Source organism: Rhinopithecus roxellana, chromosome 13, assembly GCF_007565055.1.
Source record: "Rhinopithecus roxellana isolate Shanxi Qingling chromosome 13, ASM756505v1, whole genome shotgun sequence".
In the NCBI taxonomy this organism is placed as follows: Eukaryota; Metazoa; Chordata; class Mammalia; order Primates; family Cercopithecidae; genus Rhinopithecus; species Rhinopithecus roxellana.
This window is the reverse complement of record NC_044561.1, coordinates 10,259,881-10,278,840: the sequence shown is the minus strand read 5'-3', so window position 1 is coordinate 10,278,840 and position 18,960 is coordinate 10,259,881. Positions and strand designations below refer to the sequence as shown.

Genomic DNA, 18,960 nt, shown 5'->3' with positions numbered 1-18,960 from the left:
GATGTCTTCTCACCTTCAAACACTCCAGGAAAATAGCCCCCAACACATGGAATTAAGTGGATATGGCAAAATATTAACTATTCTACCTAGGTTGTGGGTGTATGGATATTTAGTATTCAATTATTCCGATTTCTCTGTGTACGTATATGTATTTTTTTAGAGACAGGGTCTCACTCTGTCGACCAGGTTGGAGTACAGGTGTACAATCATAGCTCACTGTACATGCTCAAGTGATCCTTCTGCCTCAGACTCCTGAGTAGTTGGGACTATAGGTGTGTAGCATCATAGCCTAGTTAATGCTTTTTTGTTTTTTGAGATGGGTTTTGCTAGCTGGGCACAGTGGCTCATGCCTGTAATCCTAGCACTTTGAGAGGCCAAGGCGGGCAGATCATCTGAGGTCAGGAGTTCAAGACCAGCCTGGGCAACATGGTAAAACCCTGTCTCTACTAAAAATACAAAAATTAGCCAGGCATGGTGGCAGGTGCCTGTAATCCTAGCTACTTGGGAGGCTGAGGCAGGAGAATCACTTGAACCCAGGAGGCAGAGGTTGCAGCACGCTGAGATTGAGCCACTGCACTCCAGCCTGGGCAACAGAGCAAAAACTCTGTCTCAAAAAAAAAAAAAAAAAAGAGAGAGAGAGATGGGTTTTGCTATGTTGCCCAAGCTAGTCACGTGTACACACACACACACACACACACACACACACACACACACGACAGGGCAAAAGTTCCAAAATTTTAAACCTGGTAAATCTGGGTAAGGGTATATAGGAGTTGTTCTACTACACTCTTTTTTCAACTTTTTTGAAAGTTTGAAGTTATTTCAAAATAAAAAGTTTTCCGAACTTTAGTGATCCTCCTGCCTCAGCCTCCCAAACTGCTGGGATGACAGGCATGAGCCACTGTGCCTGGCCCCTCTGTATATTTTTAAAATTTCATGTTAAAAGATGGACAAGGCTGGATGAGGTGGTTCACACCTGTCTTCCCAGCTCTTTGGGAGGCCAAGGTGGGAAGACTGCTTGAGGCCAGGTGTTCAAGACCAACTTGGCCAACATAGTGAGACCCCACTTTTTTCTAACTAAAAAAAATTTTTTCAAGTTGGAAAAAATATCTACCCATGAGACAAGCCTTGAAACTGCAAAAGAACAATGGAGTATGTGTGACAGGAGGTACTACTCTACAGTGGGGGCTAAAGCCATATACAAGCTGTTACCACTAAATGGGAAAATGACTGAAAAATGTCAATGTCAAGAGGGATTGAAATCAAATTTTTTCAATAGTGGGTTACATGATCAGAAATCTAGATAGGAAGGAAACATACTGGCTTTATGTATTTATTTAGATAGAGTCTCACTCTCACCCAGGCTGGAGTGCAGCGGCACGAACTCGGCTCGCTGTAACCTTCGCCTCTCAGGTTCAAGCGATTCTCCTGCCTCAGCCTCCTGAGTAGCTGGGACTACAGGCGTGCGCCACCACATCCGGCTAATTTTTGTATTTTTAGTAGGGACGGGGTTTCACCATGTTGGTCAGGCTGGTCTTAAACTCCTGCCTCAAGTGATCCACCCGCCTTGGCCTCTCAAAGTGCTGGGATTACAGGTGTGAGCCATCACACCTGGCCGGTACTGGCTTTAAAAATAGCAAAAGTAATACATACACATAGAAAAAGGTCAAAGAAGTACATAGCATGAAAACGAATGCTGTGTCCCTTCCCAGACCATTTCTGTGAATAAATATGTAACACCATGAAACGATGAGGACTAACATTTCCTGAATGCCAGGCACCACTCTACATGCTTTCCACACATTCACTATCTCATTCCATTTTCACAACAACCTCATGCAGTAGGTGTAACTGTCACCCTCATTTCAGAGAGCAGAACACTTAGAGCTGGAGGCCAAGGGGCAATTTCAGCCAGGGTGGCTGGTGACGCCTCAGTGAAACCAAGAGCGAACAGTGACAGCAGCGGCCACCTGCTGGTCTGCAGGGAAGGTGCCCTTGGCAGAAAGAATAGCAAGTGCCAGGGCTGTGCTGGAGCCAGGCTTGGCATGTGTGAGAACAAGATAGAGATTGAGGAAGGTGGCCCCAGGAGGTGTGTGGGCTCAGGTAGCAGTCTCTGCCTATGGTGCCATGCTGAAGACTCAGTATTGTGTGTGACAGATGAAGGCTCTAAGACAGCTCTAACCAAAGCTAGAATGCAAAACCAGACTCAAACACAACCACTGGTCTGTGTCCTGAACACAATGGACCTGTACACCCTAGAATTTCTCAAACACAGCAATGCACAGACACCCCCATGGGCCCCTTGCACACCCGCAGATTCTCCTAGGAGTCACATTCTCCCTTCAGATAGACTCTGGGTGCCGACACTCCCAAACACGCTCTCGAGGAGCAGTCTCTGTGATAAGCTGATCTTCCAGACAATCCAGAATATTCTTAAAACTTTTTAGACCATAAAATTTAAAACACAAATTAAAAAACAAATTATCATAAGGCTGGGCACAGTGGCTCATGCCTGTAATCCCAGCACTTTGCAAGGCCGAGGCGGGAGGATCACTTGAGCCCCAGAATTCAAGACTAGCCCGGGCAACATAGGGAGACCCTGTCTCTACAAAAAAGTCAAAAAGTTAGCCACACATGGTGGTATGCACCTGTATTCCTAGCTACTTGCGGGGCTGAGGTGAGGAGGATTGCTTGAGCTCAGGAGGTTGAGGCTGCAGTGAGCCAAGATCATGCCACTGTACTCCGGCCTGGGTGACAGAGTGAGACCCTGTCTCAAAAATCACATAGGGCCAGGTGTGGTGGCTCACGCCTGTAATCCCAGCACTTTGGGAGGCCGAGGCGGGCAGATCACTTCAGTCCAGGAGTTCAAGACCAGCCTGGCCAACATGGTGAAACCCCGTCTTCACTACAAATACAAAAAATTAGTTGGTTGTGGTGGTGCGTGCCTATAATCTCAGCTACTTGGGAGGCTGAGGCAGGAGAATCATTTGAACTTGGGAGACAGAGGTTGCAGTGAGCTGAGATCGCACTACTGTACTCCGGCGTGGGCAGCAGTGCAAAAGTATCTCAAAAAAAAAAAACCCAAAAACAGAATCACAAAATGTATCACAGCCTCAGAGATCCCCACGAATGCCTAAGTGGCCCTGAGTTTGGGAAGCACTACTCAATAATAGTCCTATCTGTCCCACAACAGACAGGAGTACTGGGCTGCACCTACTGGCAACAAACACAGCAACCCTTGACTGGAGAAAGGTCCATGCCACGGTCTCCTTATTCCGTAAGCCACTCATTTTGTCCTCTCTCTTCCACTTTTCACTGAGGAACAAGCTCTTGGAAGGATGGAGACACCAGCCCAGTGGCTGAGCCAGCCACATCAACCCCGGAGAGCAGGTGGAGGGCAGATGCTGTGATCATCCCAGAAGAGAAGACACAGTTGGAGGCAGATGCATGGTCTCTACTTTCAGCTACCCTCAATGCAGCCTGGTCCTCAAAGGCCAGAAGAGCCCCTTGTTTATGTGGTGACCTCAGGAAGGGCTGCTCCTGCACCAAGGCTATGAGTGCATGCTAACACAGTAACCGTCATATACTCAAAATCTCAGCTCTAAGAACTGGAAATGAGGAGCTGCAAGCCACTCTGCAGTTATCAAAGGCACAGCTGAGGGGGTTTGTGCTGACCAAGCTAGTTGCCTGGTGTTTGGATTGGGACATATTTACTTTGGAAAATATGCAGCAACAGCCCAGCACCAAAGTTCACATTGAAACCCCACTGATGACCTTGGCTGCTTTCATCTCTGAAGCGCCACTTCTCAGAAGCACAGAGGTAAGTTGGGTTTCTAATATTTCTGCTGATCATAAATTATTTGTGGTATTCAAAGATAGGCAACTGGTTCATTTTTCTAGCAAACTAAGAATTCAGAAGCTTTCTACACCTTTTAGAAGTGGGAAATGGTTTCATTTTTCAATCTGCCTGTTATAAAACTGTGTCAGTTGCATTGTTGGGAGAGTTGACAAAATTAGAATAGGAACTATGGAACAGATGAAAGTATTGTACTTTTATTAATCAAACTGGGTAACTGTCCTGTGATTATGTATGAGAATATCCTTGCTTTTAGGTATTTTCCGTGAAGTATTAGTATTAAAGGTTAGAGGGACCGGGCGCAGTGGCTCACACCTGTAATCCCAGCACTTTGGGAGGCAGAGGCAGGCGGATCACGAGGTTTGGAGTTCAAGACCAGCCTGACCAACCTGGTGAAGCCAAGTCTCTACTAAAAATACAAAAATTAGCTGGGCGTGGTGGCGCGTGCCTATAATCCCAGCTACTCAGGAGGCTGAGGCAGGAGAATCGCTTGAACCCAGGAGGCAGAGGTTGTAGTGAGCAGAGATCGTGCCACTGCACTCCAGCCTGGACGACAGAGTGAGACTCCATCAAAAAAAAAAAAAAAAAAAAAAAAAAAGGTTAGAGGAACAAGATATAGGAGACCTACTCTCAAATGGTCCAGAAGAAAAAATGCATACGTTCATGCATGTGAGTACACACGTACACACACACGCGCGCGCGCGCACACACACACACAAAATGACAGGGCAAAGGTTCCAAAACTTTAAACCTGGTAAATCTGGGTAAGGGTATACAGGAGTTGTTCTACTACACTATTCTTTCAACTTTTTTGAAAGTTTTAAGTTATTTCAAAACAAAAAGTTTTCCAAACTTTAGGCAGTTACTTCTCTCCCATTCTGCCTGCTCTGTTGGGCCTGGAGACCACACGCCAGGAGGGACGATGGTTTATCAAGTGTTACACTCTGATGTGTGACTGAAAAGGCCAACCTAGCTCTGGCAATTAGCAAGAAAGCACAATATGAAGTTCCCAGGAAAAAAAAAAAAAAAGAAAAGAAAAACTTTTGAATGATTTATCTTTAAAATATATTGTTTCTCTTCAAATAGTCATCTGGATTTAATCACAACCTAGTGACAGTTTTTAAACGTCTTCTACATTTGTTATACTAAATAGCAAAACAATAGGAAGATTTACCTTCAGATCTTTAATTTCAATCCATAAAAGATATCGGACATATTTTCTCCTTCCTCTGGTAAGGGAATGATGAAAACTATTTTTGGCTTTTCATCAGACAATGTGGGAACAGGGTATAAGAAGTTTCCAAATATAACTTCTGAATACCAGGATAAAACATGAATGTCTTTACTCTGCCACTCTATCGGGCCTCAGATGCATTTTCCTGAATATGTTTATTTCTTCAAGTTAGTTTTTGTTTTCTTCTTTAACCTTATTTTTATCTGAGACAAAAACTTTTTCCCCCTTTGTTCCTTCTTCTTCTGGCTTTCTTTTTTAAAATAGAGATGAGGTTTTGCTATGTTCCTCCAGCTGGTCTTGAACTCCCGGGCTCAAGCGATCCTCCTACCTTGGCCTCCCAAGGTGCTAAGATTACAGGCGTGAGCCCCTATGCCTGGTCTTCTTCTTCTTGATCTTAGCCAGAAGGCCAAGAAGTGATAAGAGGAGGACACCTGAAGTGTAGCTGGGCAAGAAGCCTTCTACCAGCTGCTTACTTTCTTTGTTCCTGACTTTTTAAAGTGTGTTGCTGTTGATACCGATGCCTGATTCCATTCAGAAACTGGACCCAGTTCTACTTGCAGCTACATACATACATTAGAAATCATTTCTAGAGGCCGGGCATGGTAACTCATGCCTGTAATTCCAGCACTTTGGGAGGCCGAGGCAGGCAAATTGCCTGAGCTCAGGAGTTTGAGACCTGTCTGGGCAACATGGTAAAACCCCATCTCAATCAAAAATACAAAAAATTAACTGGGCATGGTGGCATACACCTGTGGTCCCAGCTACCTGAAAGGCTGAAGTGGGAGGTTCTCCGGAATCTGAGAGGAACAGGCTGCAGTGAACCAATATTGTGCCACTGTGCTCCAGCCTGGGTGACTGAGTGAGACCCCATCATCTCAAAACAAAAAGAAATCGTTTCTAGAAACTGTTTTCCTGTGTGTAAACTAGCGGCACTGTAGCCTCAGGCAGGTGCTGAGATGGGGACCTGGAAAAGGCAACAGGCATTTTCAGTCAGAAACAATGTGACTTTCCTGCTCCAAAATGTGCAATTCAAAAGTGTTTCTCAGTTGTGACTAAAACAAACTTTGAGTTTACTATTTCAACAGTATTATAAAGGGAAGACCCAAGGAAGGGGACTGACACTGGGAAAACAGCTAGGAAGCTGCTCTACACGGCCAGGGAGTCTGGAAGCACTCTGGTACTCCAGGGTGAACAAGGCAGAGTACTTGATGTGGGCTAGAGGCTCAACCAACTTGGTTCGAATCTAGCCACTGCCACTTATTCGTGACAGTGACGAAAGGCTCAGTCTCCTGATGTGTAAAATGCTGGGAGGATGAAGCTGAGTTACACAAAGCGCCTTATACAGCGTGTCAGGCATCCAACAGAGGCCATTATCAACATCAACCACACTGACAGCATTTCAAGAAGAGTATCCGAACAGTTACCCCATCTTTAGGCCTAATGAGTTCAAATATTTGCCTAACAGGAGCAGACAGTAACTCTTACCAGACCTCAACTGGCAGCAGATATTCTGGCCCTCAAATATCTACCTAATAGGAAATGGTCATAGACACAAAATAAGCTTAACAAAAGGCAGTGTTTTGTTTTGTTTTTTTGGTTTTTTGAGATAAGGACTCACTCTATTCCCCAGGTTGGAGTGCAGTGGTGTGATCATAGCTCACTGCCTTGACCTCCCAGGCTCAAGTGATCCTCCTACCTCAGCCTCCGAAGTAGATGGGACCACAGGCATGTGCCATCACACCAGGCTAATTATTTAATTTTTCTTTTTTTTTTTTTTGAGATGGAGTTTTGCTCTTTTTGCCCAGGCTGGAGTGCAATGGTGTGATCTCGGCTCACCGCAACCTCTGCCTCCCGAGTTCAAGCGGTTCTCCTGCCTCAGCCTCCTGAGTAGCTGGGATTACAGGCATGCGTCACCGCGCCTGGCTAATTTTTTTGTATTTTTTAGTAGAGACAGGGTTTATCCATGTTGGCCAGGCTGGTCTCCAACTCCCGACCCTCAGGTGATCCGCCCGCCTCAGCCTCCCAAAGTGCTGGGATTACAGGCGTGAGCCACCGCGCCTGGCCTAATTATTTAATTTTTCATGGAGACGAGGACTTGCTATATTGCCCACGCTGGTCTAGATCTCCTGGGCTCAAGTGATCTTCCTGCCTTGGCCTCCCAAAGTGTTGGGATTATAGGCGTAAGCCACAGCGCCTGGCTGGCAGTTCTTTCTGGGGTGATTAGAAGTTGGGACCACATATTACCTGTCTGAGTCAGCATTATAAACACTTATGGCCACTGTCCTGGCAAAACATGGAAGCATCAAAGCTCATCTACCCAGAGTGCGGTTAACAACCAGGAAGTAAGCAAGAGAAAGACAAAGGATTTGGCAGCCAAAACAGATTTGATAGGCCAAGTCAGATCCTCCTCTGAATCAGTCAGGGAGGAAAGCAGGATTACCATAATGCCTCTGTGCTAAAAGCTTATCTTGTTTACTTAAATAAAGGGAGTGCCCCTCAGGTCTTGAGTAAGAGCTTGCTGATATCACCCTCACACAGACCTTATCTCTTGTTTCTAACCCTGTGTTAGAAGCAGTAACACAGAAGATTTTGTTGTTCCTGACAGCAGTGGCAGCCATTGTCTAAGAGATACAAAGGAGAAAAAAGTATACCTATAGCAAGTGATACCAACTCTGGGGCTGCCACCATTATCATCTCACTACACCCTGAGGGGTCCCAGCACCAGACATGCTCCAAATCTTATGCAAATTAAACAACCCCAGGTCAGGTGTGGTAGCTTATGCCTGTAATCGCAGCACTTTGGGAGGCTGAGGTGGGTGGATCACCTGAGGTCAGGAGTTTGAGACCAGCCTGGTCAACATGGCAAAACTCTACTAAACAAAATACAAAAATTAACCATGCGTGGTGGTGGGCCCCTGTAGTCCCAGCTACTCGGGAGGCTGAGGCATGAGAATTGCTTGAGTCCAGGAGGCCGAAGTTGCAGTAAGCTGAGATCACGCCACTGCACTCCAGCCTGGGTGATAGAGCGAGACTCCATTTCAAAAAATAACAACAACAAAAAAAGCCAAATACAACAAAACAAAAAAACACAACATATTAAACAACCCCAAAGATTACACAAATTTCAAGTATCTTTAGAGTATCTGTTTTCAGAAAGCCTGGCCCATGGACATTTTTCAACAGCATCTCCATTGCAAAGGTAGAATAGTGTGAGTCACACAGGCATGGTGAGTCCCTCTAAAGCACATCCCTGCTGGGTGCTCTCCAGTCACCAGCCCTGGGCGCCCCACTCAAACCCAGCTCTTGGTGAAGTTTCCTGACTCTCTGGGCACTTCCACTCCTACCACACAGGGTAGACCACACCCCTTTCCGTATCCCCCTTGTGCTCTGGCAGCATTATTTTCAGAGTCTTTGCTTTACTGCACTTCTGAACCATCTGTCCCCTGACTGGTCCAGGAGCCCCTGGTGGGAACTTTGTCTCTGGTCCCTAAACACTGTCTGGCGGTGGTGGACAAGGTGTCTGGAGAAAAAGAAACTCCTCCCCGGGATGCCTGAGCTCCCAGGATTCTAGGTTAGTTTTGCAAACCTTTAAAGAAGGGATTTTCATCAAGGGGCCCATGGATCCTTCAGTGAGGTTTATGAGTCCCACATCAAAGGCTGGGTGTCTGTTTATCTACATCAGATTCTCTTAAAGTCCATGATCCTAAAACAGTTAAGAACTAATGCTGTGAGGGCCTCCTCCTGGGTCAAAGCCACAGGGAACCTGCCATGTGGATGCTGCAGCGGGGTGTGGATCAGCCAGGCCGCCTTTCACTGTGTTCTGTCTTCCCTCCCAGCTTTAGCTCTGCCAAAATGAAACACTCGTTCCACCCACTTCTCATTTTCCTCATCGTAACATCTGTGTGGGGTGGCAGCAAAGGCCCACTGAATCAGCTTGAGAAAGGAGGGGAAACTGCTCAGTCTGCAGATCCCCAGTGGGAGCAGTTAAATAACAAAAACCTGAGCATGCCTCTTCTCCCTGCCGACTTCCACAAGGAAAACACCGTCACCAACGACTGGATTCCAGAGGGGGAGGAGGACGACGACTATCTGGACCTGGAGAAGATACTCAGTGAAGACGACGACTACATCGACATCATTGACAGTCTGTCAGTTTCCCCGACAGACTCTGATGCAAGTGCTGGGAACATCCTCCAGCTTTTTCACGGCAAGAGCCGGATCCAGCGCCTTAACATCCTCAACGCCAAGTTCGCTTTCAACCTCTACCGAGTGCTGAAAGACCAGGTCAACACTTTTGATAACATCTTCATAGCACCTGTTGGCATTTCTACTGCAATGGGTATGATTTCCTTAGGTCTGAAGGGAGAGACCCATGAACAAGTGCACTCGATTTTCCATTTTAAAGACTTTGTTAATGCCAGCAGCAAGTATGAAATCACGACCATTCATAATCTCTTCCGTAAGCTGACTCATCGCCTCTTCAGGAGGAATTTTGGGTACACACTGCGGTCAGTCAATGACCTTTATATCCAGAAGCAGTTTCCAATCCTGCCTGACTTCAAAACTAAAGTAAGAGAGTATTACTTTGCTGAGGCCCAGGTGGCTGACTTCTCAGACCCTGCATTCATATCAAAAACCAACAACCACATCATGAAGCTCACCAAGGGCCTCATAAAAGATGCTCTGGAGAACATAGACCCTGCTACCCAGATGATGATTCTCAACTGCATCTACTTCAAAGGTAAGAAGCACCTTTACAGTTCTCAGAGCACACCCACAACATACTCTTTTTGTACGTGGGTAGATTGAATGCCCACATACGGTAGCTATAATTTATCCAGGAAAACAAAACACAAGATTGACTCTGGAACAGGGACAGGGAACCAAGCTGAAGTTGACAGTAGCATCTGACACTTACTGAGCCCTAACTCTGTGCTTTAACAGAGACTTGTGAGATCATCACTGTTATTAGCATCCCCATTTTACAGAGGAAGCCACCAAAGCATGAAGTAAAAGCATGGGCCGGGCGCGGTGGCTCACGCCTGTAATCCCAGCACTTTGGGAGGCCGAGGTGGGAAGATCACTTGAGGTCAGGAGTTCGAGATCAGCCTGACCAACATGGTGAAACCCCATCTCCACTAAAAATACAAAAATTAGCCGGGCGTGGTGGTGGGTACCTGTACTCCCAGCTATTTGGGAGGCTGAGGCAGAAGAATCACTTGAACCTGGAAGGCAGAGATTGCAGTGAGCTGAGACTGTGCCATTGCCTAGACGAGAGAGAGAGAGACTCCAAAAAAAAAAAAAAGGAAGTAAAATGATGATCCAAGGGCATCCAGTTATTAAGGGGCAGAGCCAAAGCTGAACCCAGACAGGCCATCACTAGCAATCTGTTAAATTGGAAGAAGTAATACCAAAACTGTTTTAGCATATGGCCAGCCTGGATTTGAGTTTTCTCTTTTCCTTTCCCAATTATCAATAAGCAGAAATATACACAAAAGGCTAAAGAAATGCACCTGTGAACTATTCAGCTTAAACAGCTGACATTGACATCTACAAGTGCTTTTCAGGATACTTTTGAACTACTGGGCAGGTGGGATAGAGAAATAAATTACTATTTCCCCAGCAACTGTTCTGGGCTGAGCACAAGGGCATTTTTTTTTTTTTTTTTTTTTTGAGATGGAGTCTCGCTCTGTCACATGGGCTGGAGTGCAGTGGTGCGATCTCGGCTCACTGCAAACTCTGGGGCCTCCAGGGTTCATGCCATTCTCCTGCCTCAGCCTCCCGAGTAGCTGGGACTACAGGCCCCTGCCACCACGCCCAGCTAATTTTTGTATTTTTAGTAGAGACAGGGTTTCACCGTGTCAGCCAGCATGGTCTCAATCTCCTGACCTCGTGATCCACCTGCCACAGCCTCCCAAAGCACTGGGATTATAGGTGTGAGCCACTGCGCCCGGCCTCACAAGGGCACTTTTTAAGGAGGTCACCCCACACCCATAGGACCCCTGGAATCCTATGAATAAATGAGCAGGGATTTGTGAAATCCAAACCTCTCTTTTCAAATACCCTCACCTGGACCAGACCAGAGGAAACCTCTACTTTACTCTCTAAGCTAAGAGTGCAGAAGGGGAGACACGAGGAATGGTTTGGCTTCAGGACTAATTGCGGGGACACACAACCACTTCTCTTTGCCACCAAGGACTACCAGGTACCCGCAAAGGGCAGTCCCTGAAGACTTGGAGGCCAGTGCTTTCCGCTAGTTAGCCCCTGTGGTTTTATAGCAGCCCAGGCGAAGGAAGGAGACCCCGCTCAGCTCCTGGCTTCTGTTCACGGAAAGGGGGCCAGAGCCCCTCCTGATCTGTCAACACATCTGCTCTGTGCTTTGGTTGAGGTCCCTGCAGCTCTACAAGGCAGGTATTCTGCTGGATAGACCAAGCAGGGCCGCTCTAACACCCAGGTTTCCACCCCAAGGGAAGGCACAATGCTGGCCTCCTGTGGGTGGAATCAAAGGCTGAGTTTTAACAGGCTTGTGGCAGACACACACACAGAGACCACATGTACATGATGAACACACATATCCTTTTTGTTACTGGTTATCAGTACAAGTTTTGGAATTGAGCAAACAAGAGCCTAAGCCCTGGTTTCACCACTTCTCGTTTGTGTGACCTCAGACAAGTCATTCAACATCTCTATGACTCAGTTTCCTTATCTTTATCAGAGAGATAACACCTACTCTGACAGGGCCAAGGGAAGAACCATAAGAGATGGTGATGCAACAGAGTGGCACATGGCAAGAGCTCAGTGAATTCGAGGGAATGAAACTGTAGATCACAATACTAGTACAATATGTTAAACATATATGATACTGTTAGTGACATTTATTTTACTTCTACTAGCAAATAACCAATGTTTAGGACTGACTTCAGAACAGGCTGGCAGAAGCCTTTTTGGTAGCATCAAAGTCCTCCGTCCTACTGGTCTGTTCACTCCCCCAAGTACACCAAAGGCCTCTGCATTAGCCCTGGCTGAGGGTTCAGGGACAGGTAGAGAAGTACAGCAGCGAACCAGCTCTGCCTGCATGGAGGTGAAGAAATGACCAGGCATGGTCAGTTGACATTCTCCTAAACACAGTAACCCGTGTCACACCACAGTGTAAACACACATGCAAGCACTTCTGCTTCCTTTCCCCATCATATGAGAATAGTCACTTAATGTTGGGAATCACAAGGGATCAAATGCTAGGACTACCCAATCATTCAAGGATGCTTCTCAAAGGGGAAGAGTGTCTAGAATTGTAATTTTAATTTCACTTAATTTCATATGAAATCATCTCCATTACTAATTTTGTTCTAATTTTGAATGTGATAATCACTTTGTAAAGCACAATAAACAGAGGTACGCTCTAGGGAGGAAGTCAGAAGGAAAGAATCCCAGGAGACGTGGGACAGCTCCATCCAAACTGTAAAGGGCCGTGATTCCCAACAGAGCAACTGTGTCCCCAAGGTCTGAAGACACTTGTGGTTGTCACAACCTGGGGGGCTGGGGTAAGCATTACTGGTATCTAGAAGGAGGAGGCTGGGGATGTTGCTAAACACCCTACCATGCACAGGGCAGCCCGCATCACCACCGACTATTATCTGGCCCAAACGTCAAAAATGCTGAGGTTGAGAAACCCTGGGTGAGGCAGACTCAGGGAGAAGGGAATTGAGCTTCACTCACAGGCAGGCAGGAGTTGTCTGGTACTTCAACCTCCAAGACACCTCCTGCTCATCTCATCCTGGCTGCTCTACCCACCAGCTAGAAACCTTGAACAAGTTGCTTCACTTCTTTGTGCCTGTTTCCTCATATATAAAATGGGGATAACAAAAAGCACACAACTTGCATGTCGCTAGGAGCAGAAATGCGATAATACAAGAAAGGTGCTGAGAAGAATGCCCAGCACATGGCCAGTTCTCAACTACTAGTCACCCATCACTATTAGTTACTCACATCTTAGAGCTAAAATAGACATGGGCTTATTCCTGGATACACAGCACTGTCCCCATATCTACAGTGGTGATCCTAAGGGCAACACATGGCATCACCCAAATGTCTTGTTAGTCACTACAGAATCACAGTGTGAGGGATGAAGGCCATCAAGACAGAGCTGAGGCTGGCAGGGTGGCTCATGCCTATAATCCCAGTGCTTTGGGAGGCTGAAGCAGGAGGATTGCATGAGACCAAGGGTTTGAGACCAGCCTAGGTAACACAGCAAGACCCCATCTACAAAAAAAAAAAAAAAAAAAAAAAGGCAGAAAGAAAAAACAGCCAGCCGTGGCACGTGCTTGTAGTCCAAGCTACTGGGGAGGGAGGCTGAGGTGGGAGGATACCTTGAGCCTAGGAGTGTGAGGCTGCAATAAAGTATGATGGCATCACTGCACTCCAGCCTGCATGACACAGCGAGACCTGGTCTCAAAAACATAATAATAATAATAATAATAATAATAATAAAAGCTGAAAAGAGCCCAAAGTTACTCATTTCACAGATCTGACAGATGAAGAAATAGAAGCGCAGCAAGTTAGGTGTCTTACCGTGGTCAAACAATTAGTTCATATCAGACCCATTATAATCCAGAAACCATTCGGTCCAGGTAACCTCTTATTAACCTCTCTTGTTAGAAGTGCAAATTTCAGCCCAAACCAGACCTCAGGAATCAAGAGCCTGTGGGGTCGGCTCTGCAGGCTATCTGAACGAGGCCTCCAGGGGAAGCAGATTCATTCTCAAGGGTGAGAATGAAGGTTCCCTAAAGGAACCTTCTCATAACAGCCTCTTCCTGTGGCCTTTACAGGATCCTGGGTGAATAAATTCCCAGTGGAAATGACACACAACCACAACTTCCGGCTGAATGAGAGAGAGGTGGTCAAGGTTTCCATGATGCAGACCAAGGGAAACTTCCTTGCAGCAAATGACCAGGAGCTGGACTGCGACGTCCTCCAGCTGGAATACGTGGGGGGCATCAGTATGCTAATTGTGGTCCCACACAAGTTGTCTGGAATGAAGACCCTCGAAGCACAACTGACACCCCAGGTGGTGGAGAGATGGCAAAAAAGCATGACAAACAGGTACTTCATGCTGTGTGTTTGTTCTTTTGATCTCCCAAATGCTGGGGGTGTCTGGGAATACTGGAAAATTTATCATTTTTTTAAAAAGGGAGAATTATGTACAAGTACCCAAGAATTACCATGCAGGGCCACTCTGTTAATTCAGCTCCAATTTGCTGCTTGACATGAGAGATGATTAGAGAGCATTCATAAGGGACACATCTGCCCTCCAGGGGCCAGTTTCAGAAGTTAGGGGCAGGTGACTTAGAGACAGCTTGGAAACAATCCCAGCTCTGCTATGTACTTGCTTTGTGGCTTTGAGTCCCAGTTTCATCATTCCTAAGATGGGGATAATTCCATTACTTTCCAGGGTTGCTGTGAGAAAATAACAGAATCAGCAATGCTGAGCGCCCCTCCCAGTACGTGGAACCTAGGAGGCATTCAAAAAAGACTGGTTCAACTCTTCCCTGCCCAGGAAATTCCAAGGTCCCTTAGCGTACTGAGGACACATCATTTATGATTTCCTCTATTATTATTCATTACTCTGTAGTTAAAACTGCAGCTGTTAAGTACCTATTTTTTTTTTTTTTTGAGATGGAGTCTCGCTCTGTTGCCCAGGCTGGAGTGCAGTGGCCGGATCTCAGCTCACTGCAAGCTCCGCCTCGCGGGTTTACGCCATTCTCCTACCTCAGCCTCCCGAGTAGCTGGGACTACAGGCGCCCACCACCTCACCCAGCTAGGTTTTTTGTATTTTTTTAGTAGAGACGGGGTTTCACCGTATTCGCCAGGATGGTCTCGATCTCCTGACCTCGTGATCCGCCTGTCTCGGCCTCCCAAAGTGCTGGGATTAGAGGCTTGAGCCACCGCGCCCAGCCTGTTAAGTACTTATTGAGATTATTATGGGGTCATAGCAGAACGAATCGAGAGGTCTTATTTCTGTTTTACTGGATACTGGCTAGGGCCATATGAAGAAGTGATTCTGGTTTGAGCCTCCTTACAGGACAAGAATACAAACATATGCAACCAAACTGAGAAAAGTGGGCTCTTAGAGGAAGGTATTTGCCTGGGCAGCCAGTCATCATGCTCTATGAATTTTTCCTTAACAACGTCCCTTCTGTAGCTGCCTCCCTCCATTCCTCCCTGCAGCCCGGCAGCTCTTGAGAAAAGGACTGCATTTTTTTTTTTTTTTTTTTTGAAACAGGGTCTTGTTCTGTCACCCAAGCTAGAGTACAGTGGCATCATCATGGCTCATGCAGCCTCAACCTCCTGAACTTACGTGATCCTCTCACCTCAGCCTCCTGAACAGTTAAGACTACAGGCGTGCACCTTCATGCCCAGCTAATTAATTTTTTTTTTTTTTTTTTTTTTTTTTTGTAGAGATGAGGTCTCGCTGTGTTGCCCAGGCTGGTCTTGAACTCCTGGCCTCAAGCAGTCCTCCTGCCTTGGCCTTCCAAAGTGCTGGGATTAACAGGCGTGAGCCGCCGTGCCTGGCCTCATTTGACTTAATTGAGATCCTACTTGGTGCCAGGTATGAGCTAGGTACAAGAGTAAAGAAGATCAAGCCTTCCTGCCTATCCAGCTGGGATTGCAGCTTAAATCTCTTTATCCCTTGCAAAGTGCCAGACTGACTCCACAGGCACTACTGTTGCTATCCACCCCCTTAGGGATTCAGTAAGTTGAGGCAAAGACTGAGAATGTTCAGCATTGTCTAGTATATACGGGAAAGATTCCTTTTAAAAGTACACTACCGGCCGGGCGCGGTGGCTCAAGCCTGTAATCCCAGCACTTTGGGAGGCCGAGACGGGCGGATCACGAGGTCAGGAGATCGAGACCATCCTGACTAACACGGTGAAACCCCGTCTCTACTAAAAAATACAAAAAGAAGCTAGCCGGGCGAGGTGGCGGGCGCCTGTAGTCCCAGCTACTCGGGAGGCTGAGGCAGGAGAATGGCGAGAACCCGGGAGGCGGAGCTTGCAGTGAGCGGAGATCCGGCCACTGCACTCCAGCCCGGGCAACAGAGCGAGACTCCGTCTCAACAACAACAAAAAAAAGTACACTACCAGATATTCAACTCTTTTTTTTTTTTTTTTTGAGACGGAGTCTAGCTCTGTTGCCCGGGCTGGAGTGCAGTGGCCGGATCTCCGCTCACTGCAAGCTCCGCCTCCCGGGTTCACGCCATTCTCCTGCCTCAGCCTCCCGAGTAGTTGGGACTACAGGCGCCCGCCACCTCCTTTTTGTATTTTTTAGTAGAGACGGGGTTTCACCGTGTTAGCCAGGATGGTCTCGATCTCCTGACCTCGTGATCCGCCCGTCTCGGCCTCCCAAAGTGCTGGGATTACAGGCTTGAGCCACCGCGCCCGGCCGATATTCAACTCTTTGATTAACAAACAAACAAAAAAACCAAATGCCTAAAATTGGGGAACTAAACCAGAGAATTATTTTAGATGCCTTTTTAAACCACAAACCAGGAAAAGTTCTGCTGCTAACCTTGAAGATAGGAAACAAACCACACAGTCTCAAGGAAATAACCATGCAACAGAAAACAAGCCTCAGTTTTCAGTAGTGGAATTACAATGGAATGCACTTCCTAAAATCCTCAACTGACAGTCCCGGAATATAAATTTTATTAAGTGCTATATCAATTCTGTGATAAATGTAACCCATGGCCCTTTAAAGGGAAAATCATGATTCTTTTGTAACTTGTGGTTCAATAAAATTGGGCCCCCCTTTCCTTTTCTGTCTAGAACTCGAGAAGTGCTTCTGCCGAAATTCAAGCTGGAGAAGAACTACAATCTAGTGGAGTCCCTGAAGTCGATGGGGATCACGACACTGTTTGACAAAAATGGCAACATGGCAGGCATCTCAGACCAAAGGATCGCCATCGACCTGGTAACCACTCCCTTGTCCAACCCTCTGCCCCGTCCCCAGGGTCTGCCTCAGCACAGTCCCACTTCCACTTGCCCTTCCTTCCCACTCCCCAATCTGATGTCCCAGCTTGGGGTGCTGAGTCTGCTCTTTGGCCTGGCTGGGGTACACAGAAGCCTAGCTTCGTGGAGCCAGCTGGAGAGCACGGCACCTGGCAGACACTTAGTGGGCAGGGAGGTCCCAAGAGCAGCCATGGGGTGAGCACCACTCCTGCTGACACCAGAGACAGGGAAGACATGTGTTCCAGTCTGGGAAATAGCTACCCCCTGCCGAATCATGAAAGAGCCATTAAACACCACACTACACACATACTTAAACCAATCAGGCACTCAGTCCAAACAGTGCAGCAGACCCAGTTCCCTGTCCCGGGGAAGTGCACAGCAGTGTGGGGAGCTGGAGCTGGGGTGGCTATCCTGCACCAGCCCCCACGACCCTCAGACCACAGGCACTGCCAAGAGGGAACATGACCCTAGAGTTACACCACCCGGCCTCTAAGTGCAATGGCTGCTCTTGACAGGTGGTGACAGATATTTTCAAGGGTGACTCTGACCAGCTGTGATTTCCACCTTACATGTTGTCTTTGGATCCTTTCCCTGAATGATATGAGATTGTGCTGGGCACTCTAGCCCTCTGTGTGCTGACCTCTAGAATCTGATAACTTTCCTTTCTAAACAGTTCAAGCACCAAGGCACGATCACAGTGAACGAGGAAGGCACCCAAGCCACCGCTGTGACCACGGTGGGGTTCATGCCGCTGTCCACCCAAGTCCGCTTCACTGTCGACCGCCCCTTTCTTTTCCTCATCTACGAGCACCGCACCAGCTGTCTGCTCTTCATGGGAAGAGTGGCCAATCCCAGCAGGTCCTAGAAGTGGAGGTCTGGGTGTCTGAAGTGTCTTGGGGACACCCTCATTTTGTTTCCATTCCAACAATGAGAACAGAGATGTTCTGGCATCACTTCCATAGTTCATGCTACCAATCTGAATTCGAGGCCCATATGAGAGGAGCTTAGAAACGACCAAGAAGAGAGGCTTATTGGAATCAATTCTGCACAACAGCCCATGCTATAAGCTCACAGAAGTCACTGTAACTGTGGTGTGTCTGCTGTTACCTAGAGGGTCTCACCTCTCCCCTTGAGCAAACCTGAGCAGTGCATCCTAAGCACCTCCTGCTCCAGTGACCCCGTCCTTGCACACCTGGCTGTGTCACTCAAGCCTTTCTCCAACAAGCCCCTCATCTGAACATCAAGCACAGAAATGAGTGGTGTGACTAATTCCTTACCTCTCCCAAGGAGGGTACACAACTAGTACCATTCTTGATGTCCAGGGAAGAAGCCACCTCAAGACATACGAGGGGTGCCCTGGGCTAATGTTAGGGCTTAATTTTCTCAAAGCCTGACCTTTCAAATCCATGCTGAATGCCATCAGTCCCTCCTGCTGTTGCCTCCCTGTGACCTGCAGGACAGTGTGTGCCGTGTCTCCCATACTAGAGATAAATAAATGTAGCTACATTTATTGTGCATCTGTTACAATTCTCTATTTTTTGAAGCTCAAATATCAAAAGCCAAATCCAAATTCCTGGACAACCTCAGGAATGATAAAGGCTGACAGGAAGTCACTTGAGCACCACCATGTGCCACAGCAGGGCATGTTCTCAGGACAGGACAGGTGTGCGCCTGGTCCTGGGGAGGGCCTGCGCTCCCCAGAACTGCGGGGTGCTAAGTGGCACACAAGCCCCAGGGCTCCCACAGTCTCTGCCAGGCTGCTGCAGCTTTCGTCCCTCACACCTGGTCCTGCAGTGGGTCTGGTTTGACAGAACAGGTGTCACCTGAGGAATATGTTTCTGGATCCTTCAGTCCCTGGGTAAGAC

The 18,960-nt window shown here is 47.3% G+C and overlaps 2 protein-coding genes across 9 annotated transcripts in view; one reads left to right on the top strand and one right to left on the bottom strand.

The window, feature by feature from the left end:
* PI4KA (phosphatidylinositol 4-kinase alpha) overlaps window positions 1-18,960 on the bottom strand; it is a 148,658-nt gene that overhangs the window by 63,657 nt on the left and 66,041 nt on the right. The window lies entirely within an intron of this gene.
* SERPIND1 (serpin family D member 1) lies at window positions 3,746-18,610 on the top strand. 2 transcript variants are annotated; one of them, XM_010381789.2, is made up of 5 exons: window positions 3,746-3,820; window positions 8,927-9,831; window positions 13,916-14,189; window positions 16,913-17,057; window positions 17,769-18,610. In XM_010381789.2, the coding sequence occupies exons 2-5, from the start codon at window positions 8,943-8,945 to the stop codon at window positions 17,958-17,960; spliced, it is 1,500 nt and encodes a 499-aa protein (XP_010380091.1). In that variant the 5' UTR covers window positions 3,746-3,820; window positions 8,927-8,942; the 3' UTR covers window positions 17,961-18,610. The 2 variants fall into 2 exon arrangements, with proteins under 2 accessions (XP_010380091.1, XP_030771459.1); XM_030915599.1 differs by lacking the exon at window positions 3,746-3,820 and adding an exon at window positions 8,522-8,661 and having other exon boundaries at window positions 17,769-18,592.